Source organism: Empidonax traillii, unplaced genomic scaffold (genome assembly GCF_003031625.1).
Source record: "Empidonax traillii isolate 1590-97213 ecotype Southwest subspecies unplaced genomic scaffold, ASM303162v1 scaffold446:size905785, whole genome shotgun sequence".
NCBI lineage: Eukaryota > Metazoa > Chordata > Aves > Passeriformes > Tyrannidae > Empidonax > Empidonax traillii.
In genome coordinates, this window is record NW_020955639.1 from 86,741 (window position 1) to 111,590 (window position 24,850).

General features: G+C 38.2%; 1 protein-coding gene across 4 annotated transcripts in view; it reads left to right on the top strand.

Moving 5' to 3' along the window:
• CCNY (cyclin Y) overlaps positions 1–23,924 on the top strand; it is a 53,409-nt gene extending 29,485 nt beyond the window's left edge. For all 4 annotated transcript variants that reach the window (XM_027894885.1, XM_027894887.1, XM_027894888.1 and 1 more), the window contains 3 exons: positions 10,585–10,751; positions 15,041–15,203; positions 20,939–23,924. In XM_027894885.1, the coding sequence (XP_027750686.1) occupies positions 10,585–10,751; positions 15,041–15,203; positions 20,939–21,055 (447 nt within the window). In that variant the 3' untranslated portion in view covers positions 21,056–23,924. The remainder of the gene's footprint in view (positions 1–10,584; positions 10,752–15,040; positions 15,204–20,938) is intronic.
• Positions 23,925–24,850: the final 926 nt, after the last annotated feature.

Here is a 24,850-nt window from a genome sequence, read left to right on the forward strand (position 1 = left end):
TGCCCTAACTGAGTGATAATGTTACAGCCCACCAAGGAGACTCATAGAAAATGCAGGTGGCATAGTTGGTCAGAACAGGAGGGAATGTTAAAAGCAGAAAGGCTTCAACTTTTTGGGGAGGTTGCTCTGTGTCACTTGAGCTCTCAGCAGAGATTCGGGAACAGCTGCAGGTAATTTGATAGCACTAATAAGAATTGACAGGCACATGAAGGATTTGGTGAGTGACTGGGGCATGTTGGTGATGGCTCTTTTTTACTTCCACTATACTTGTCATGGGATTAACAATTGTACTCAAGTCTGAAGTTTAGCTACTTAAAAATAGCACAATACAAAAGAAGGTTCAAATTTTCAGCTGGTGTGGATCAGCATAGCAATGTGGATTGAAGGAGCTAAAATGATCTCCACCAGCTGGGAATTTCTTAATTTTCTTGAAATTTTTATCCTGTCAACTTTGAGAAGTCTGTTCAACTTTCAGGCACAATTTTGGCCATGTTCTTGACTTAAAGATTTTAAAATAACAGAAGGGTTTTTTACCACTACATGTGGTTTCATAACAATTTTGTTATGCATTTTAGATGGAAGAAGGGGAAATAGGAGAAGGTGGATTTTGAAGCCCAGGCCTACTAATTTCCTCTGTTAATCTGTTTCCCTTGGCTTCTAAGATTAGTTGGCAGGTTTTTCTCCTTCAGACAGTCAGAATGAATTGCACTAGCCAGTACAGAACAGGAATATGAGAGAAATAGGGCAAGAAACACCCTGCAGTGCTCCACCCTTACATTTTGTAGTATTACTCTACCTAGTTACTTGACCCAGCCATTACTTGTTTTCTGAAATGACATTTTGCCTGTCTCTTTTACATAATTGTACTAAGTGCTTGTCCTTCTTCCTTTTCTTCCTAAGTGATTTCTGCTGGAGACAAGATATGTTGTGTGAATCAGTATGTTCTTCTGTAATTTAATTAATCCACTGTCAAATACAGTCTTGTAGTTTATCTGTTATTCAATCTTAGGTTATTTGATCAATGCAGGCACTGTGTAGTAGAAAGGGAGGGGGCTTTTATTTTTTTTAGTAGCAGTATCTTCCTGTTACTGCAATGCATGGAAAGTTCTTTCCCAAAAATGATGTTAACCCAGGTGTAGATTTCAATATCTTTCATTTTTACCTTCTTCCTTGCTACTTCCAGTTCTCGTGTGGTTTCCTTGCAAGTATCTCTTTTGGTGTGACTCTTTTGGTGTGAGGATTTTAACTCATTTTGTTATATTACAGAGAAAGTTTCTGTAGTTGTTAGTGCTTGAAAACTTATGTGACTTGGTTACATGATAACAGGAGAATGTATTACAGCCTGATTCTCAAAGCAGCCACGCAGATGTTTACAGACAGATTTAGTGGAGGTGATCACAGTTTACTGTTTGGCTATTCTTACTCTGTTTTCAGGATAATAGCGCCTGCCTGACCTGTTTTTCCAAAAACCTTCCAAGTTTTTGGATGGTGTTTTACAAGTATGAAATTCTTCTGCAGCTGTTCTTAATTTGCTCTCTACTTCTAGATTCCATTTCTTTTTTTGTTCCTGTCATCAGGAGGTGCCCCAGACACCGATTTGTGTTGTTTCTGAAATATTCAAATGTGGAAATTAACCTATGAAAAAGCAATGAACCCTTTCCCCCTCCCCACACTCCTGAAATCTTGATAGTGTTGATACTGCTATTCATGAACCTTGCAAGTGCTTTCAATTTTGATAATCTTTCAGGAGAAGAAGAGATCAGCATTCCCTGCTGGAGCTTATGTTTTGTCATAGTCTGGCCTCCCATCAGAGAGCAATCTGATAGCCCTGTCTGCCACTTGTTCCCCCTGGGAGGATTGCCAGAAGGCAGGAAGTGTATCTGTGGGGATCACAGTACATTTTGAACAAGATGCTACAGCTTTATCTTTCTTTCACTGACGCTAATTATTTTAAAACGGTCCTAACCATCCCTTTTTTACTGCCCACACTATTAGCATGGCCCGGGGTGTGTGGTTGAATGCACTCACTGTTTGTCTTGGTGCCTGCCATTAGCCAGGTAGAAGCAGCAGTAAGAATTAGTTCTGTAGCAGTGTGTGTTCAGCACAGGAGCTGAGTAAATGTGAAACTCCAGACTATGAGATAAGCCAGTCTCCAGCAAAAAGCCGGCATTGTGTTGCTTCAAGCACTTAATTAAAATATTTCAATTAAAGCCTCCACTATTACAGCAAAACCAATTTATAATTAAACAAAAAATTTAATTTTCACGCAGCCTCCAGAGCTGCCAAGAGATTTCCCATACTGATAGGTAGAAAATTAAAATCTCAGGTTGAAACAATTAAGTACAAATTCGCATTATTTATTTATAAAATAATACCATAAGAATAAAATCAGTTTTAAGAATCATGTTGCCAATTTAAAGCGTTGCAGATAGTGTTTTTAATCCCAGACAGTAGCTGAACTACAGTCTGTGACCTGACTTCATGAGGGAAGTAATGCACGTGTGTGTCTCCCTCGCCCCAGAGTATTCTCACCTTTGCCAAAGCTGAGAAATGCCTGTTTCCTCTTTACCATCTCCCTAAGTGCAGAGGTGGCAAATTGTACTTATGTTAATCTACTAATTGGATGGCAAATAAAAATGTGAACAGGAGTGTAGCAACAGAAGAGCAGTACAGTGTTTGCATGTCAGGAGAATTAAATATTTATGCTTTGTTCTGTGAAAACAATCCTATGAACTAGACGTGAAGAGCAGAATGGTCCAAGTTTTCTGCTTTGCCTTGACATGACTTTCTGAGTTTTTTGCAAATAGGTCAGATTTAAGGTTCTTTTAATATACTTCCATGGCCGTAGTAGGTTCAGAGAGGACACATTTTGCATTTGCAGATGTGCTAAGTCTGTATGTTATAGACTGATCAGATACAGTGATATATAAATACATATAGCACATGAGCTGAATTATTCTGTGAAGTTCAGAGGAGAATGCTTTTGAAATACAGTACAAAGTTCGTACTGTACTGAGGAGATTTGAGATTGGAAAATCCAAAATTTGAAGTATGTAAGAATAAATTCTCCTTATGCAAAATAGGGATTCGATTAATCCAGCCGGATGTTCCTGAGTTCTTATTGTACTCTTTGGTCACATTTTCAGCATTTAGGTAAAGAGAGAGTACTCTTGACCTATGGTATGAAAATTACTGTATTTAGGAGAATTTTGTTTTCTGTGTTTGGAGGAATGGAAAAAGTTTTTTATTGATTTCCTTTCACTGAAATATTTTTACTTTTAAATGCTGAGAAAATACCTTCTTTAAAAATATATATTTCAAATGATATATAAAAAAATCTGCTACTTCTCTAAAAGAAAACAAAAACACCAATGCAGGGATCAGAGTCCATAGAGACACTTGATCTGCAGCAGAGATCCTTCTCAGGTGGCTCCATAGAACTACCAGCCTTTAGAGGGCTGATGGAAGATGCAGGTTCCTCCAAAGACCTTGCAGAACAATGCAAAGTGATATTTATTGCCTGGTGTGCTGTTACCACACTCTATCCAGTGACCATAACGGGTTGTGGGTGCAGTTGGGTGGTAAGGAAGGCAGGGCTATGAAGCTGGGCTCTGTCTTGTGTAAGAAACCCATGAGGAGAGTTGTGTGTATCCAGAATTGTTGGTGTCCACCTTTGTCTTGGGCTTCAAGCACCCCCTGGGAGGTGGCTGAAGCCCAGCACAAGGCCACACTTGGAGAAGGTCCCTCTGTCTGTGGTGTCAATCCTGAGCCCCTTGGCAGCTGGACATGTGTTAGGGTGCATTCTGGAGGAGGCCAAGAGGATCAAGGGTTTTGTAGCTGTGCTTCATGCCTAATAGTTTGAGTGCATTTTTTATGTATTATAGATATTTGTCTTAAAATGAGTAAATTACGGGGCAAACCTGGAGACGTGACCTTTCAGTTGCATTAGCGTTTCCTATAATTATCTACAATGGTACTTAGCAGTTGTTTTTCAGAGTTTTGTGGCTGCTTTTGTTACTTCTTCTTACCATTTGGTCTCAAAATCAAAAATGGGATAAATTTGCAAGAACCACGATGATGTGATGTCCTTTTCCACCAAATGGATGGCACCAGGCCTTTGTGGAACATTTTAAATGCCCAGCTGGGCATTTGCAAAGCACAGTTATTTCTGGAGAGTCGTGGTAGGGAACTGGCTGATTGCATAAAGCAGAGCATATGGCAATTTAGTGATTGGATTAGAGCCGTGATTTGGATATATGAGACCCACTACCAATTATAATCTTTTCTGTATAGATATCGTTTCAGTTTCAAGGCATTGTGACGCACTGAAGTTTTCTCAATAAAGCATGATCTCCATGATCTGTTGGGATGGAAATATCTTCATTAGTTATTCTGTGCTCCTGCAACTTACAATGTGGGGTACCTAGTGAGGGAGGGAATGAGGTTTTTGCAAATACAGGCTCATTTGTAGATTCTCAATTATGAATTGTGGTAATTTTGGTAATTAAAATACCAAAAACGTTGTCTCCTTTCTGTCTCTGTAAATCAAGTGAGAAATAATTAAAGCCACCAGAGTTTTACTGGTAAAATAGAGATAGAATTTGACATAAAGCCATATAAAAATTGCATGAGAGAAGATAATGCTTTGCTGCCTCAAAATTCAGAATTCTTCTAGTAATGTCAGTGATGTTCTTCAGTGATTGCCCACTTTGTGTGCTGAGACTCCCTGTCAGCCTCCTTGGAGGCAATGCACAACTTCTGACCTCTCCATGTGGCACCACAGGAGATTCTGGTACTGCTGAACAGATATAATCACAGAATAATTTAGGTTGGAAGGCACTTCTGGGGGTCATGTGTGATTTGATCTTTTCTCAAAGCACAGCTAACTGGATCAGGCTGATCAGGGCCTGACCGGTTGAGTTCTGAGTTTCTCTGAGGATGAAAATTTCATAACTTCCACAGAAAACCTTCTCCATTGTTTTAGGGAAGCCTAAAAAAAAGAATAATGATATTTTAGGTGCTTAGAATGCAACTCCAGTATGATAAGATGTATCAGTAGGGTATTGGAAGTTAATGTTCAAGAGCTTCAAAATGAAATAGCAAAGAGATGCAAAACTTCTATAAGAACCCCATAGGTTTTAATAAAACTTGAGTGTTTTTTGTGATTATGAAATATTGAAGTGAAATGATTTGACACTTTCATATTTGGTATATATCCTCCTGAAGGGGAAAAAAGGAGAAAGAAACATTCTCCAATATTTTAACTTTTCTTTCTACTTGAATGCATTATATAATATCCAAAAATCTGCTATAATGCCCTCTGAGATGGGAAACATGAGATGCTGTTTCACACTAATTAAAACTGAACTCTTCATTTCTATCTTTCGTTTTGGTTTTCTTCAAACGATTTATGTTCTGTTGATTGGGATGTTGTGTAACCAACACTCTGCTGTCCAGGATCATGGAGAGCCTGACATCCTACATAACTGGGACGACCCTGGATACTGTGGTTAGTTACTATTAGGTGTTATTAGTCCAGGATGGATTCATCCAACTGCAAATAATCACCCTGGGGATTAGTTCAAGCTTAGCAGTGGCCCTGCTGGAGCAGCACTGCTGGAGCTTGGATACTCTTGCTGGTCCTTTAAGTTTGTGCCATGTTACAGTTCTATGTTTGGATAAAAAAGCCTCCTGGGACTGGTGGTTATGATGGATGGCTAAATGCCATTCTCCACCGTTCTCCACTGTAAGTCCAGCTCCTGGGAGTCAAGATCAGAGGCATCCGAAGTAGGTCAGCATGAAGTTGTTTCAGGTCTGGAAGATTTATGAGCTCAAGGTATGTGCTGAAACAAATTAGTTCAGTACCTCTGGACCTGAAATGGCTTTAGAAGCCATTTAACTACATTCCTGGGCTGCTGCATGTAAGTTAATGAACCTCTCCAGAGTTCATTGAGCTCAGAACCAGTTTGGGATTATCTATACCCACGGAGTTGTAATTTTATTTAATTAGTAGAAATAAATTCTTTTTCATTCAGATAAATGAGTTCTTAACAAAGGCAAATCACCAGTTTGGTTTCACTTTTGATTAAATAATAGTTTGCTGATACTCCAAGTATAAAAGTCAGTAATTGAGAAATCTTGGTGTGAGTCTGTGGGGAGAGATGGAAAATAATAATCCAGTATTGCTCTTCTAAATATTAACTCTTTGCAGGGTATCTTTTGACCTGTGCTCAGTTATTAAAATGTCTCCAATGAGGTACAACTGTTGTCTATCAAAGCTTGTTAGACTGATAGTCATGTAGAACCATGTGGTTCATTTCCAAATGCAGTAAACTAATAATGGAGGGATCAGACTCTGACATACTGAGTTTGTAAGTAAAAGTGTATTGATAGACCAATGCCCATTGGCATTTTCCCAATCAGAATTGCATTTTCCTTTCACCTAGGAATTGAATTACAGTACAAATGAGTTTTGAATATTTTAGTATTGTTGATATTGACACTGGGTTGTATTTGTTCTTTGCAAGCTGGGAAAAATTCAGAACAATATGTTGTTTGACTGAAGCCACTGAAAGTTTTTGCTAATGTCACATCAGTGACTTTAGTCTATATAAGTAGTCTTGTTACCATTCTGTAAAAGTTATATAAACATATAGTCATAGAACATAGTGGGCAATGATAAGTGTGATGAAGATGGGTCTTGGATGCTATTAAAGTGTTTGAGCAGAACTAGGTGTTGAATTAAGGCAGAATAAATCTATGTCTTTTGGGAATTCAGCTTTTGAATGTTTAATAGAAAAGTACTGAAAAGTTTTGCTGCAAAAGCTTATTTTCAGGCACTGCAAAGGATGAAATAAAGTGGAGAAAAGTAACAATGTTGCAACAACTTCAATTTGTTTTAAGCTTTAGTTCCATTTCTGAGCATGAATACAGCTGTTAAAGGTGGGTGGAAGCAAATCATATTTTAACTTCTAGATACTAAAAGCTTATTAGTTCTAGTTCTGTAAAGGAATGCCTGCCAAAATAATCCAGAAGACAGGAGGTCCTCAGACTTTGTTTAAAAAAAAGAAGGAAAAAGTGTTTGTCACATTGTTTCTTCTGCATTTTTTGTCTTTTGACATGTAAGTAAATTTCTTGTAGCATTCTGGGATGCAAGTTGTAGTATTCTTTTCTACTGTGATCTTTTAAAATTTGCTTTATGTATGACTTCATGGTATCTAGTTCTAAAGGAACGTAGAAAGTGTTTTGCTTTTGAAAATTTAAGCCAGTGAAATTCATTACAAGAGGCAAATACACTGAACCACGTAGTACACTCAGAACCCCAGCCTGACACAAACCCCATATTTAAGAAAATGACCCCTGTGTTTAATACACTATTCAATGTGAAGACATAATTGCATACAAATGGTATTTCAAATCTCACATTTACCATTACAGGGCCAACATTTTCAGTGATTTTTTTTTTCTTTTATAATGAGATGGAACATGTCTGCCTGCATGTGTGGGAAGACTGGCTGGCTTTTGCCAGCAAAAGCAGGTGGTGTTCTCCCACCAGCCACGAGTTTGTTTGGGATGAGTAGCGTAGTGACTAACCACCCCACCAGCCTTCCTCTTCAAACAGGCTGAGAGCCACCTGGCCCTTCTCCAAAAGTCTGTACTGATTCAGCACATCTTTGCAGCAGCCAGAAGCATCCCCTTCAGTAGTGAGTGCATGACAGACTCTGCCTGTCCTACTCTGATATCCCATCAGTGGTGCTGGGGCTGCTACTACATCCCACTAGGGCCTCGTATATCGAAATGCTCCGAGATGAAACCAGCAGTCAAGAGCTCCATATGTCAGGAACGATGAACTTTGGCACATCTACATCAGAGACAGAGCTCACCTGGCTGTGTGTACGCTGCTGTTACGAGGTTGTTCTACATCAGTAGGGTGAGAGCTCAAATATGTACCAGCCTGCCCACTGCCTGATCAGTGGGTTCTCTCCAAACTAGAGCTAGAGAGAGCTAGAACAAAGGCTGTGTGTGTAGCTGAGTGAGCTTGTTTGAAAGTTGAAGAAATACACTAATGTCTCCAAGATAACACTGATGCTGTCACAAGTCTTAGATTAAAGTGAATTCCCACATTAGCTGAGGACACTGATAAACTGTTACGAATGTTTTCTGCAAGAAGAAGTCTTAGGTTTTTTTCTGTCTTCTCTTACTTGAACATACGTACTTAAAATCCAAGACTGAATCAAGGAGACTACAGCACGTGAACAGAGGAAAATGCTCTCTTTTAAGTTATTCCAAGAAAGGAGTTGAAAGTTACACTTAGTGCCTTTCTCCTGGAGAGCTATTTATCATCTTCAGTTTTATCCAAGGATGATACAGAGCCTCATTGCAGCAAACAGTATATCTGGAGTTAAGCCCAAGATCTCACCAAGGAAGCAAGAGTGATTATTCTCATCCCTCAACATGCTATTGGAAGATGCATCAGTATGGTAATGAAGGTGGTGTAGGAATAGTGTCCTATTTAGTTTTTAAAGCTAATTTCTCAAGTATATGCTGTTGAGAAAATAGTGGCAAGTTCATGCTCCCTTTTTACTGAGGTGTAATTTCTTCTACCACCCAGAGGGACCTTGACAGGCTTGAGATGAGGGCCTGGGCTTGTCTCATAACATTCAACAAGGCCCAGTGCAAGGTCCTGCATCTGAGTCAGGGCAAACACAGTCTATGCAAAGAATTGATGGAGAGCAGCCTTGAGAAGTACTTTGGGCTGTTGGATGAGGAAGAGCTCAATTTGACCTGGCAGTGTGTGCTCACAGCCCTAAAAGCCAGATGTGCCCTGGGCTGCATCAAAACAGTTGTGACCAGCAGGTCAAGGGAGGTGATTCTGCCCCTCTGCTCTGCTCTGGTGAGAACCCACTGGGAGTGCTGCATCCAGCTCCAGGGTATCCAACATAAGAAGGGCATGAATCTGCTGGAATGAGTCCAGAGGAGGCTAATGACAATGATCAGAGGGGCTGAAGCACCTCTCCTTGTGAAGACAGGCTGAGAGAGTTGGGGCTGTTCAGCCTGAAGAACAGAAGGCTCCAGTGAGACCTTATAGCACCTCCAGCACTTAAAGAAGGTTTACAGGAAAGCTGGAGAAGGACTTCTTACGAGGGCTTGTAGTGATACTACAAGGACCATAAATGACTTTAAACTGAAAGAGAGTAGGGTTAGATTACATATTAGGAAGAAAATCTTCACTGTGGGGGTGGTGAGACACTGTAACAGGTTGCTCAGAGAAGCTGTGGATGCCCCATCCCTGGAAGGGTTCAAGGCCAGACTGGAAGGAACTCTGAGCAACCTGGTTGAGTGAAAGGTGTCCCTGCCCATGGCAGGGGGGTTGGAACTAGATGGCCTTTAAAGGTTGCTTCCAAGTCAAACCGTTCTGTGATTCCATGTCTTTCTTTGCAGTATAATTCTCATCTGTTTACTTTTTGTTCTCTAAATGCCTTTTAATTTGAGCCCCCAGAAAATCCTTACTTAGTTTTCTTTTTTCTTTTTTTTTTCTTTTTATTTTCTCTCTCTGTCTAAGCTAGAGCTGCATGTAAGAAAGGATGTTATTTTCTGATTTTGTATGTTTTATGTATCTATAGATGTGGAGTATTCATTAAAAAAATCTACTAAAACTGGATGTGAAAAGTTGAAATTTAAAAGGTGTTACATTTACAGTAAGAAGTCAAATTCTGCACTGATGTGAAGCAAATTAATTTCACTTCCTAATTTGAGTGGCAGTTGAGTGATATTATGGCTTCCATGGGCTTTCTGCTTATGTAAGCACAGTATGTTGCTTTGAAGAAGTTTTTTGCTTTCTAAGGATGGTTCCAAGGAATGCTGTTTGTTCATAATTCAAGGAGCAGTTTTGCTTGCAAAAATTACAAGTTGTTTTGTGCAATATAGAGTGTAAAGGGGTGACTTACACAGGTTGCCTGGTAAACAAAAGGCAACCTTTTACACAGAATCTTCAGGTAGTGCATACACTGGGGAGATCCATGTGCAGCCTTTTTACTGAGCACTGTGTTTCTGTGGTCTCCCAGCACCAAATTTTGTACATCGAAATCTTCCCAGAGTGATGCTCTAAATAAAAAGACAAACCTCCATTTCTGGTAGTGGGTTTGACACGTAATTTGGAACTTGTAATTTTGTGCTTAAATAGTGTTTTACCTTCCTTACGAAGAAAAAGGAATTTCTGAACAATTAGTGATATTTTGTTTTACAGTGTTATAAGATAATGGTAAGGTTTTCTTCAGCATTAGAGTGGCAGGCAGGAGCAAGTCACAGCTAAAGAAGAGATGGTGTATTCAGGAGTCTGACGTCTGGCCTTTTGAAATGAGTAATAGGATCAGAAGGCAAAGACCAAGTGAAATGGATTTATCACATCCAGTTATGAGCTTGGCATAATGTATGCATTCAAACTTAAAAATCTCATAATAAAAGAATCTTGAGGGCAGATTACCATCTTAAAATTACCGGTATGGATTTGTGAGAATAGTTTTCTTATCCATTTATACTTAATAGCAAAATAGATTAAGTCTTGATTTTAATGTGTTTCCACAGGTATATCTTGAAAGACTTTTAACTTATGCAGAGATAGATATTTGTCCAGCAAACTGGAAGCGAATTGTGCTGGGGGCAATTCTGCTGGCATCCAAAGTGTGGGACGACCAGGCAGTGTGGAACGTGGATTACTGCCAGATCCTGAAAGATATCACGGTCGAAGACATGTAAGTGCAGTTTGTTTATCTTTGTCAATGAGTGCCAAGATCCGTGTCTATGAGGGTGACAGGAAATTCTTTCATAAATTATATGAAGTTTGTATATTTGTGTTGTATCTGAACATGGTGAATGCTGATAGATGGCGTGAGGTCTACTTGGCAGCTGCTTACATGAAAGACATGAATTATTTGTGTTTTCTGGTTGAAGTGTATTTTTCCACTGGATTTTCATGCACAGTAATGAAAAGAGATTTGCAGAATATTTAAATGTATGATTCGACAAAAATCCCTACATCCAGTGAGCCTGCATTTATTCACTTCAGCATCATTTACTGTCATACTAATTTTCCATACAGATAGTAGACAAGCATGTAAAGCAGGAAAAAAATTGTGATCCTGGTGACCCTTAGATAATCACCCACTTATTTATTGCCATTCTTCAATATTGATGCTTTTGGGTTTTGAGGTTTTTCCCCCCCTGTATGCTGCTGGATTAGTTTCCAAGGTGTTAAAAATGTATTAAGATGCAAATGGGAAAAAAATCCATTTTTCCATTTTTTAATTAGATGGCATTTTTAAGTGCATATTTTAGCAGCGTAGAGAATTCTGACATGTGGCTGGATACTCGAATCTTATTGAGGGTACATTCTAACAGCAATAAAAAAATAACTGTAATAAGAACAAACACAGTGTCATAATGCTCACAAATACTAGAATGAGTCTTCAGTGAATAGTCTAGTCCTTTTTTTGTTTGGTAGGTTAGCAGGTGTTACATATGCTGGCTGAAGTGCCCTGGATCTGACTGATGAGCACATTCAGGGCTGAGTGACAGGCTGTGCACGCTTTCTGAGATGCCCTCACCTGAGCTGGTGTGCGTGTGAGGACAGTGCTGGAAGAGCTGCAACTGGAACTGGCACTTGAATGGTGCTGGGGGTGGCTGATCCCTCAACTGCAGCTGGTGTATTCAGAACTGATGTTTCTGGTCTACTGGTGCACCCCTTTTTCATAAGAACTAGTAATAATAAAATTATTAAAGACATGCGTTAGTACAGTATCTGCATGTTTCAGAGCTCTTTGAAGCAGAGCTAAGTATCTGTAATGAGAACTATAGAGACTTGTCTGTGCTTTAGCTCACTTCAGTCAGGATCACAGCCAATGGAGAGAGGTTGTTGTGGATAACCCCTCTGGGAGGAGGGGAAGGAGGGAAGTACATGAGAAGGAATGTTTATGCAGACAGAATGTTTTTTGAATCTCGGTTTGCAATCTCAGAGCACTGAAAGACCAAGAGTTTCTGCTACAGCAGCCCTAATTTAGTTTCTTAATGTTTTGCTGCATGTCAGTTTTATAGCTGGTCTAAAAATGATCTGTAAGGGAAAGGTTGAATGTTAGAAGTCAGCTGATTGTTTTAAATTAGGAATGCTCATGCACTGCCAGATAAGTCTTATAAATTCTGAGTAGCTGTCATTGCTCAAGCATTAGGAAAGTTATCTCTAAATCTTGTATTAACAAGCAATTTGTAATAAAGTGTTTTTTTTGTCCCCAAGTCAAAATGAAAAACCCAATGTAAAACACTTGCATTGCTGTGGTAGGCTGTAGATACTTTCATTGGTTTTGGGGAAAGCTTACTTCAAGACAGAGGCAGGAAATACCATGTGCTGCCATTTCAGTATCTGTTTTAAAATATGTAAGCTACTTTAAGAATGGTTGATGATGCTTCTTCTCAGACATAGCCCAGACAGAATGAGGTTTCCAGTATAAAAAGGGGGAGAGGGAGATAAGAGGGACAAGAACCAAAATCAGGCCCTTCACATTTCTGCGTGCAATATTATTCCATGCAGAATAATTTGATAATGCTTCCTTGACTGTTTGAGTGTTTCCTAAATGATTTTTCTAAATTATTTTTCCCTTGATCCTTTTCGTGCCTTTGAGTGCTCAGTAGCAGTAAGAGTCTCCCTCCATTCGCTCCTCCTCCAAGACAAATCTCATTGCTTTTAAAGTATTTATGAAGCTGGGATATGACCTGAAGTGCTGAAAAGCTTGAAGCAGAGTGACAGGTTAGACTGTGCCATATGACAGTGTTAATCAGGAATGGTTATAAGTGTGAGTTTTGAAATTGCTGATTCTCAGGAATTTTCTTGAAGGCAGGTGATGAGTCATACTGTGGTGGTGTGAAAGGAAACACAAAAAGAGGTTATTGTTTTTGACAAACACATGTGATGGTGCTACTGTTAGAAGTTACATTTGAGCTATATAACATCAGTACTCACGTGGCAGACCCGCATTAACATAGGCCCTCTTTCTGTGCTGCACCTAAGCCAAAGTCCTTAAGATTTTTAGCTTCTTAACCTTTTCTTAGACATTTTAGGGTTCTCACAAACTGCAGAACAAGAAGCCTTCGGTGATCCTGAGCTGGCTTTATGGTATTTGGTGATCTAGTTCATGGACTTTATGTATAGGGCTCCTTGTGAATCCCCCAGCAGAGATGTTGGTGCTTGTTGACTTGGTGCTTATATTCTTGCTGCCAGTTTTTTCCCTCTGCCCATCTATGGTGTGTTGGATTTTTTTCTTCTTTCTTATTTTTCAGGTAGTTGGTACGGTACAATATGATGATTTTGAAATGTCTAGCTCTAAGCAAGAGGGGGCCTTTACTTGTGTTAGTAAGGCAGAAGAAGAGCTCTAGGTCAAAATCTTCAGCTGCTGTGAATCCTTCAGCATAAGTGTATCTTGGAAAACATCATGCAGAGCTTTCAGTGTTTTATAAGTCAGCATCAGTACTGTGGACTGTGCCTAAAAACTAGTAAAGAACTTGGGAAGGACCAAAGGGCAGTGGGTATCTGTAGTCCTGTATGTAGCTTTACACTGAATTTGAGGAGTGTCCCAAGAAAGCACATGCTAAAGCAGTCTGAGGTAGGTGTATGGTGGTAGGTATAGTGGTTTGTTAAATTACATTAGCTCAAATAAAAAATATTTGGGTCTTTTTGTCCTTTCTCAGCTGGAGTTACTCTCCTGATCTGACTTTCAGATCTGGGAGTTAGGGGATAGTGAGAGTCTGAGGCTGTGTATTTTACTTACAGATTTGAGGGTGCTCTTCCAAAGAGGTACATCCAATGTCTTTTGCCATTAAAACAGGCTTTGTATTATCCATTAATGTAGACCCTTAGGCTTAACTTGCAGAAAGTACAATCTTGGCAATGTAAAAGATAATATTCTGTGTTTGTTCGTAGACATCTTAAAATATAATTTTTTTATTTGGATTTTTTAAAAGTTGCAGTGTTCAGCAATGTGAATTCATGCCAAAGAGTCCCTTTGCACATTCCTTGCACACTTACACAACAGTCAAAATGTAACTTACAAGCAATACCAGAGTCAATGCCTGTTGGTGACAGAGCTGTGCAGTCACTGTGCTCTTCAGCAAAACATCTTTCAGTGCCCATTTATTTTTTTTATTTCACATATCTTGAAGTCACTGTATATGTCTCTGTATAAATATTATGTAGGATATCTAGGTACTGTGCAATTGGTGAAAATTTCCACTCCTTAATTTCGATGGTGGGCTTATTTCTCAATATACTTTTTAACGCATGGGTGCAGGTAATAATGTATTGCTGTATCAAGCTTTACATAGTGGGAGCTCAAATAGAACCTTTGTTTCTATAAGGTATTTTGACAAACACATTTGTTTTAGGTGCTGAAAAACAAATGATCACCACTGTGAATTTTGGTTGCATGTCTAAGGGAAAAATTGCTTTACTCTGTTCATAAAGAGAGTATGCTGAAAAATTCAGGTTTCCTGTGACTAATCCTAAGTGATTGATTATGAAAGGCTGAAGGGAATAAATAAGTTCTCCAGTAATTTAGGTGTTAGAGTAATGTGCAGCATTTGTAAGACATGTCTGACAAATTTAGGGCATGTGTGTGTGCTGTTTTGGCATAGCTGGGTGTGCAGACCCACCTAGTGGAGGTACAGCAGAAACTACGAGAACTTTTTTTCCTGCTAGCTTTTCTTTCCCAAACTGTATTAGCTAAACTGATAAAGGTGCCCCTTCCACTAGCAAAGCTGTGTGCCTGGACTTGATTGGCATCACAGTAGCAGCTGCAAGGCACAGCATCTCTCATATTCCTCACTGGCATACATATGCCAGTAGAACTTGGTAGGGTAGGTTGAACCTTAAGCTGGGATAATTGCATCTGGCAAGAATAAGAAATGAAATTGGTTTGTACTATTTACAGTTTAAAGTAAAATTACATTCTGAATGCTTAATCTGAAATATGTTTTCACATTTATCTCCCTTCTACAGGAACGAGCTGGAACGCCAGTTTCTTGAGTTGTTACAGTTCAATATTAATGTTCCCTCCAGTGTTTATGCCAAGTATTATTTTGATTTGCGTTCCCTGGCAGAAGCAAACAACCTGAGTTTTCCTTTGGAGCCCCTCAGCAGAGACAGGGCATATAAACTTGAGGTAAGACACTTTATTTTTAGGATGCTCAGTGTTAAATATATAGGGGGATGTGGAATTTCTGCATTGTTTCTCTTTTCTTCCACCTTTTCCCAGATACTCCTGTGACATATTAGAGTATTTTATGCCCGATTTTCGTCATGGATTTGTCAGTGCCTTGAGTATTCATGGATGTGGGGACAGAACTTTGGCCCAATTTGCTTCATACCTTTTCTTGCTTTCCATTTCTTTTGCATTTGCAGTTGTTTGTATTGGCCTTGTGAAAGTACCCACAAGTTATATCAAAACTCTATCCACAGTCTAGTTTTGTGTATTCATTTGGTTCCTTAAAATTGGTTATCCACCTTAAAGGACAGAATATTAACAAGTGTTGCTGCAAATAGCTAATCCATGTTCTTGTTACCTGCTACTGCTTCACTTCATGTGGATCCAAGTCTGTTATCTCCTGTGGTGTTTCTCTCAGTAATGGCAGAACAGAAATGAGTACATGCCTTTAGTGAATAAATCATGAATGCTTAAGAGACCTGAATATACCATGTGCCAAAAGCACTGTGTTGGTCTAGACCTGTGAAATGCTGGGCACTGTTACAGAATACCCACAGACACAGGAGGAATTTAAATTATCAGCTAATTATGGGCCCTTTTCAAGACTGGAATATACTTTTCCTCATTTTTCTGATATGTTTCTCAAGGGCATTATTGCATGGGTGTGTGCACATTTTGTTACTAATTTTGAAGATTTTCATTAGATGCTGACTGCTTTTAACATAACACAAATTACATAACAGCTCTGCGCTAGAGGTTGTTTGCCTGTGGTTTAGAGTGAGCTTTGCACGCTCTGAAATTCCTAGTGCTCCTGTAAAACAGGCAGGCAGTACTGTGCACATTTTTGTGGGGGGAAATGGTGCGTGGGAATGTTAATTGTCTTGTTTGTGACTTCAGTGGGAACAGAAAGTGTTGGAGAAAGAATCAAAGCAAATTTCACTAGATTTCTCATTCTTTCCAAATATTCTTCCTAAATTTCACAGGTAGCTCCAATAAGAATGTAACTTAGTTCTTTATATGGAGTATGATCTAAATTTGCATCAGATTTTGTTTCTGTTAAAGGGAATATTAAAAAAAAAGAAAAATAATTTGTTTTTTTATCTTAAATGAAAAAGAGGTGATTTACACGTGGGGATCTTATTACATATATGCCATTTCATATCTTAAAATTAAGTGAATTACTTTGTGATTTAGCACACAGTTTCTTAACACCGTCAATCTATGTCACATAGAATGTATAACAGCAAGTTACAAATGAAGGTGACAATGATAGCTCCTTAAACCTTAGAAGAAAAGAAAAATAGGAAATTACTGTAAACACCCAGAGTATACTGGTGATTCTTCTGTACTGACTAAAGAAAAGGCATATTTAGAAAGAATTATTGGAATATTTTTTCAATAAATCTGTATTATTAAAAATAAATCCCTGTGTTGGGGATGCTTTATGCTGCTAGCAGAAGTTGGCTGTAAATAACCCTGCTAGTCAGAGGATGTCTTCAGGGCAGAGAAAGAGTATCTGCTGTAAAACCAACTTGGTCTGCCACCTCCTTGCCTCTGTTCTGTGGCCAGAAGGGAGGGAACTGCCTCGTTCCCTGTCAGTGCTTGGTTGTCATTAGTGTGCCCTTGAAACTACTTGACAGCATAATTTATAGCCTGGTTCCCTGAACACAGTTAAGCATTTAGCTTGCCAAGAGTTATCAAAATGCATTTGCAGCACTTCTCTAGGTCTCTTGTGTGCTGTTCAGACCAGAGTTCTCCGTTTTTAAAACAGTTGCCTGGATTGTCAAGTGGAGGAGATGTAGTACCACACAGGCTGTGATATTTTTGATACTGAGAGGAAAGCTGCAGTCTGTGATGAAAGACAGCAACCTTGTAGCAAATGTACACAGACAGTGGAAGGATTTGCCCTGTCTGGTAAACTGAAAAGACCTTGCTCAGTCCCAGGATTTAAAGCAACTTACTTACTGGCATGGGAGATCACAAAAGGTCTTGCGTGGAGAAATGGTGATATTATCATGCTTTTTTTGCTACTTTTGCATTTTAAAGACATTTTATGTATCTAGAGTATTAGATCTGACGTGGCAGAATCTGCATTACAATTTCTGCAAACATCGTGAGGTTGACATACCTGTGCTGGAAAAAAAAAAAAAATAAAGCCTTAAGAAGACCAAGGGCAGAGCTAGTGAATACTGTTCCTCATCCAATAGAAATGTTTGAAAAGATCCATCAGCTTAGAGGTGTTATGAGACATTGCAATACTTGTTAAAAATTACATCACTTTCTCAGGCATCTGCAGTGGATGTTTTTCCTTATTGATGTTCTTACATTTGTCACTTAAGAAGCAGCTTTGTCTTTTAAATGATTAAATGACAGTAATTTTTTCTTGCCTTTCATTGGTCTGTGGACTAAAGTGTCTTGGAGTTGTTACACCAGTCCACCTAGTAGTCAGAAACCATTTTTATGACCCTTCTTGGGTTTTTTCCTGTTGTATGGAGTCAGGCAAGTTAAAAATGGCAAATAACCTTTTATTACATCATTCAGTCTGTCCACCTGCCAATGTAGTTTGTTCCAGCTGGCATATGTTGTAGTGTGTTTTCTTCTTCCTTTTAATTATGTCAAATATCAAGGCTTCCTTTGCTTCTCCATATTTGTTAATATGGGAGATTTGTCTGCCAAGAAGGTTGTTGGATGTGCAGCCTCAATCCACTATTTTGTAATTTCCTACTCTCACACCTGGTTATTATCCCATGTGCTGAGCAGATTATCCTCTTTGGGGTAAGTACACAGAATGTGCTTACCCTACCCTACTTTGTAAGAGCATTCATTAGTGCACTCCCAGTTTATACCTGTTTGCTGTCTGAGTTATTTACTGCTAGGATGGTACTTGAGCACATAGTTCAAACCCTTTGAAACACATGCTATATTTTATTGGCCCTAGAAGATACAGTTCTATAGATCAAATAGACAAAACCAAGGAGGAAAATATGTAAGTTACAAGTAGAGGAGTGTCTTTCAGCTTCCCAGTGTCAGATATCTCTTCAGCTTTCCAGTGTCACGGTAGCTGATGGCAGTCCTGTGCGTTTTGTATGTTCAGATCCCTCTTGTCCAAGAAGCAAAGGGAAAACAAAACAGAGCAAAACTCACCTTCACTTTTGTTAAAAGTAACCAATTGCTTTTTCTTTCATGCTCTATAAATTAAGAAGAACCACCATCATCCCATTACATTTTCTTCATATACAGCCTTTCCAGACTTGGTGCTGTCTGTCCCTGCTGATTTCTCTGGTTTGTCAGTTAGTGGGGGCTGTGCAGCGCTCACAGCTGTGTGCCTTTGTGCATTCCTGGTAGTGAAGCCATAACCAGCCATGCTGCTCTCCTGCCCTGCACAAACGTGCATGCAGCCAATATTTACACTACTATTTCTTGCTGCTACTACTACTGCCATTCTCCCACCTCCTTTCACCTTACTCGTCCCCTTCTCCAGTGACAAATTCTCCTCTAGATTCATAGAACTCAGCAGAGGAACTGACTTTAGGTCTGTGTGCCTGTATATAATGGAAGAATATATATGCATTCATTCTAGCTTATTACATATATTGCATTCAATTCCAGCCAAATTTCACGTGATAGAATAGTGTTGCTGTTTTAAGTAATGTTTTGGTTTCATATCAGAAATGTCAAAAACGTTTTTTTTTCCTAGCAATAAAAGCAACAGAAGTCAGATGACAGAAAGGTGTTTATAAGCTATCTGGATATATTTTAACTGAAGGACAGTAATAAATATTTACAGTTTTCTGCTTTTGTCTTGTTTCTTCATATGTTACTCTAAAGTTGACTAACCACCTTGCCAAATAGGCTCTAAATGTCAATTTTTAAAATTACTAAGATGCCAAATATTAAGTGTCACTTCCAAGAAAATTTCATTTTGTGTGACCAAGTGCAGAATAGAAATTTTCCTGTGAAGCAGGCAATTTTGAAGTGATTACCTGATGCCTAAAGTAATAGTCTGATTTGGCAGCCTAAAGAAACTGAGTTGCACCTCAGTGTACCTATTTGTCAAGCCATACCTTGGCACATCATTTCATGAATAAATACTTTTGACCTGTTGAATTTTAAATCTGATTGAATTGCATAAACTGTTAGTCCATTAAGTTCCTGGTTAAATGAAATAAAATATTATTAAGCCCTTTTAAGTGAGTTAAATTATGGTCTAAAAAGCAATAGGAATATTTGTACTATTTTATTCTCTTGTTCTCTTCATGTCCACCGTGAAAAAAACTGTGTTCAAGAGGAGTCTTAATAATAGGAAATTCAGTTTTCAACTGAAAAGTAGAAATTGGTCTCTTAGTGGTGGTGGTAGTTTTTGTGGTTTTGGGGTTTGGGTGGGGTTTTTTGTGTGGTTTTGGAGGTTTTGTTTGTTTGTTTTGTTTTGGTTTATTTTGGTTTTTAATGATGTTTTCTAGCTGGCTTGACCAAAGCATTAGATGAACTTGCTCTCAGATGTGAATTGGGTACTTCTGTCATACCTGCCTCTGGTTTTTGCAGGACTATTAAAATCAAAGGACTCTTCACTGCTACAACTCACTGTGCTATAGAAGTTAAGATCAAGAAAGAAAATTATGATCCACAGAGTCAGGCTGTTTAATTATTTGTAATACCTTTTTTTTATAATCAAACACTTGTACTGGTTTTGTTTGTATGGTACTTTTTATTAAACTTCTTATCTGGAGACACCACTTGAAACCATTCCTGAGTAAATAAAAATACTGCTCTAGTTCATCTTATTTTTTAATTTGACCTTGAGTACTCCTTGCAGTGAGCTTTCTCTGCAGTTCTGCATGTTTGATCACCAGAGTTAACGTCTCTACTGATGCCAACCATAGCCTGTCCCAGCCATATGAACCATAATAGACAGGCTATTTTAGGGCACAGTATATTTATGCATATGAGGTCCATAATAAATACTTGTTTTAGACTTCACTAAAAACAGTAGAAGCATAAAGCATTAAATCCAGTACAGTATAAAAGGAGTCAATGCTTGAATAATGTTTGTCTCTCTCTTTAAAAGGCTTTAAAATTGCTGTGTATTTGTAATGCAAATTAAAGTATTTCGAATATGAACTACATTTTCCTCTGGCACTATATAGGATAGCCTGATCACACAGAAATCACCACCTGCTTCTGAAAGGCAAACAAACATTAGCTCTGGAAACAAAGCAGGGCCAAGTGTTCTGCCAGAGCATTTCTCAGTAGAGGAAAAAAAATTGCTAAGAAACTTTTTAGAAAATAAAAAAATTAAGAACCATCCTCTTTATAAATTCTCCAAATATACTTACATATTCTACAATTGTTTTATTAAGTTTTCCTCAATTTTTCGCTGGTGCAGTGCTGTATATCAGTTACCTTGTAGCAGTGGGTAAGCACTGTCAGCAACCTCAGTGAGATTTGTGGTGGTTAACCTGAAAAGAAAAGGCTTGGGATATGCTCTCTGAGTCCTTCAAAAGTGCAGGGCAAAGCAAGTCTTGCTTTTAATACTAATGAACTGGGAGCGAGGGTTTGAGGAGAAACTTCTCCATGTATTTTGCTTAATGAAGTGACTTTTTGGAATTCTGCCTATATGTAGGAATCTGCATTTAGCCTTACTTTGCCTGAACAGCTGTGGGCAATGCAACTGAGGGTTGTTTCATCTTTTACAGGCCATTTCTCGCTTGTGTGAAGATAAATATAAGGACTTCAGGAAAGCTGCAAAGAAACGGTCGGTCAGTGCTGACAATCTGACTGTGGTTAGATGGTCCCCTGCGATTATCTCCTAACAGAGGAGACTGGAATATCCCTACGGACGTACTGTTTCATCCATCCATTTTTTTCAGAGTGGGCTGGGGGGCGGGGGGATAAAGAAAAAAAGACTTTTGATTTTTTTATTTTTAAATCTGTCAAGCTGCCTTTACAGTGCCTCCCCATTGTGTAGCACACGAGTGAAAACCTAGTGGAAGGAGAAACGGAGAAATCGGTGTTCGGGAGAGAGGATGAGCAACAGTTTTTTTCTCACTTTCACTAACAGCTTTACACTTTTTATGAGGAAACAGCGAATCAGGTGCTTGAAAGAAGAAACAAAAAAATGAAGTAGAGGCAGAAAAATATTTAAGAACTGTGCCATTTTCTGTTATACTGTACTCATGCAGGGAAATGGCAGCATGAAAATAAACCATGTAGTCAGATGACTGTGCACTAGAGGAGAAGAAGTTGGGAGATTTCCATCTTAAAGGTTTCTCTTAATATCTTTTTTTGTTGTTGTTGTTGCTGGGGTTTTTTTTTGCGTTCCTTATTGCTGCTTCCCAGGATAAATTCTTCCCCTTGCACAGCAGGAAGTACAAAGTCTGTATTTACAGTAGCACAAGCCCCGAATAAATAGCATTGGGTTTTTTTCACTGCACTTTTCTCTGTAAGCTGTCTTATTAGCATTATTCTTCTTAATTATTATGCATATGTTACATTTCTTGTATGCCTTTTATTGTATTGCAAAAGAGAGAACTTGACCATAGTGCTGAACCAAAAGTGTGTACAGGGATCAGAAGATCTTAGTAATTTCATGATGTATTTTATTTATAGTGTACTTGGGTGTGTGTGCCTTCCTGAGTTCTTGGAATCATTTATTTTTCCGTAATATAAAGATACAGTTGTTAAAGTCTTGAGATGATGATGATAAGACTTGGGCCAAATCTCTGAAATTTGCAACAGATCTTGTGATCCTTTTTGCAGATTTTCATAGCATTAGAAGTTTAGCAGAATTCATTCATTTTGAGGGAGTTTTTTTTTTTTGTATGGCCTGACTAGTTCATTCCTTCACCTCCAGGTCCATTGTTGCAAGCAATATTCTCAATTTTTATATGTTTACTTTAAATCAAAGCGAGTCTGTTTGTATAAAATAAAAAATAATAAAAAAAATTGTTCCAATGAGAAGGCCTGTAGAAGAGCAGAATGGAAATCTTAACAAGGTATTTGTCACAAGGAGATTTGATTTGGAAGCTAAAATACAAACCCTCATGTTTTTCAGCGTAGGTGCTTATAGAAATTAAAAGTAACCGAACTGTGAACATAATTTCCAACTCTGATTATTAAGCTCTTACAGTTGTTGTTACTGTTTCCCTCTTACCGTGGCTGTTGCCCCCTTGGCAATTGAAAGAACCTTTTATAGTAAATAACTTGTCAGTAGAAGCATATTTGCTTCGTAATGCCCCGGGGTGATTTTCTTTTTTTCCCAATTTTTTTTTTTTTGCACAGTTTAGAAAGATAGAGCTGAAAGCTCTCATTTCCCTGAAATCCTTTCCTTGTGACTATCACTGAAATGAATGGCAACAGACATCCCTGATTTATGCACTACTGTTGTAACCCATAAAAGATTCCATGTTTGTTTTGTTAAGCCCTATGGGCTTGTAGCAAACCTGGGGGCCCAGAGATGCACATTTGACTCCCCAGAGCGATGCTAATCAGGTGCCTCCGGGCGGAAAGGCACCGACAGGTTTGAAGTAGTAAAACCAAACAGTTTTCTGTTGACTTTCTAATGTGATTTGTGTAGTTTGAGACATGAAGGTTTTCTCCATAAATTCTCCTGGTGTCCTTTGGGCCTTTAATATAATTCTCATCACTTCTTGTTGTGCCAATGCATCAGAACTGTGAGTATCCAAGTCCATTTTTCCCTTGAACATGGAATGTAAGGCAGGTGTTTATAACAAATTACAGCATTTGAAACCTCTTTACAGATATTATCAAAAGGAACATTTTCAGAGCATTTGAAATTCATCCTTTATAAGCATAAATTTAGGCTTTAAAATATGTAAAATATTTTGGTTTATCAACACTTTGCTAAACTATTTTCCATTTAACTTGATATCAGGAATATTGGTTTTATCCATTTCTGGGTGATAGAGATACGAACTTTGGATTATGTAAAGATATCAATGCATCTACTATAATTTTTGTGAAGTTTATTAAACTACTTTAAAGATTGTATAGTCTATTTATTGTATGTATGTACATACAGTCTGATACTTTAAAAAGTGGATTCCGTAAAACCTGGCTCAGTCTTGTTTAGACTATTGAATATCGTTTTAGCCTTGTGCACTGGACTCTACCTCTGTATAGGAGAATTTTCCATATTCTTAATTAGTACTGACTCTGTGATTAACTTGGTTATGTTTCTTGCACTAAGAATTAAAAAAAAAATCTGCTGTAAGTGTGGATTTTTTTCTTTAGTTTTGCCATATGAATCCTCTACATTTAGATGGATGTTTCTTTCCCTCATGGTTATAGAATAATTCTTTGCTTTTTCTTTGGTTTGTTCCAGGGTTGCCAAAAAATACAGTACCTGTCATTAAATCTGAATGAGTGTCTTTTGTTTGCAAGGTATTCTATACCAGGTAATTAAAAAAGAATTATTATTTAGGATTATGTTGTGTTTAGTGTAGTTTTTTAAGCATTACTGTATGGAAAATGCCATTGCAAAGTTAGAGAATCACCCTGGATGTGAGAAGGGAGGAGAACAATATAGCATTTTAATTAACAGCACAAATACATTGTGTTTTGCTGTAAATGTTTTCTGGATAAAGGTTTTCATTACTGCTTTGGTCACCGGCTCAGAAATGAAAAGGTATGGGAGATATAATAAACCTGTCCCTTCAAGCATCATTGTCTTAATGAATTATTTTTGTATTTTGAGCCAGTGGGCCACTTGTTTGGTCATTTATGCATTGGTAATTGGACTTGTTTATATTTGATTTGTTGTTTATATTTTATTGTTTGTCAGTGATATATATCATTCTGACAGATACTGTTCCCTGGGACTGAGAGCACTGGAGTCATGGGATAAAATGCAAGAATAAAACATTCAGATCACCTATTTCCACTTTCCACAAACCGAATCAGTCTTTCAAATTATACACATTTTGTATTGCTAAAAACATACAAAATCTCAATAGCAGAGTAATGGTATCCTTTTCAGTAATTGATTTGGGTTTGTTTGTTTTCTTAGAGAGATCAGCATATATGGCTCAGTTACTGTTTACATTTATGGAGGCTGAACTAAGACTTTGTTTTTTAACACCTCTTTCTCTACTTTCCAGCTCTCCTAATGACAGAAACCTTAGCTATAACATAAAGATTAGAAGTAGCAAAAACCTTATCAGAAAAGGGTGACGGTGTAATGGTGGCAGATGACAAAATGACATCTGGTAGTGTCGGCTATATATAAAAATAGCAGTATGTGGGAAGGGATAGAGGAACTGCAAGGGCAGAAAAAACCTTCAAATCTTAACAGCTGAAGCAGCAAATTATTTACAGTCATCCTTAGTTGGTAATGCACATTGCATTTTCCAATGACATGTTCAAACTCCTAACTGAAGTGCTGCACATCCACTGCAGACTCGTACTGCTCTCTGTTCCTACTTGGTCTTCATATGGAATTCACTCAACCTAGCTTTTAGCACTTTCCTCGCTTCTGTTTCAAACACATTTTTCTGTAATCAGAAATTTTTTTTTACTTGAATTGACAGTTGTTGACAACATTTGCCTACTCTGCAGTGGAGCTGCCACTTAGTGTCTCTAACAAGTTC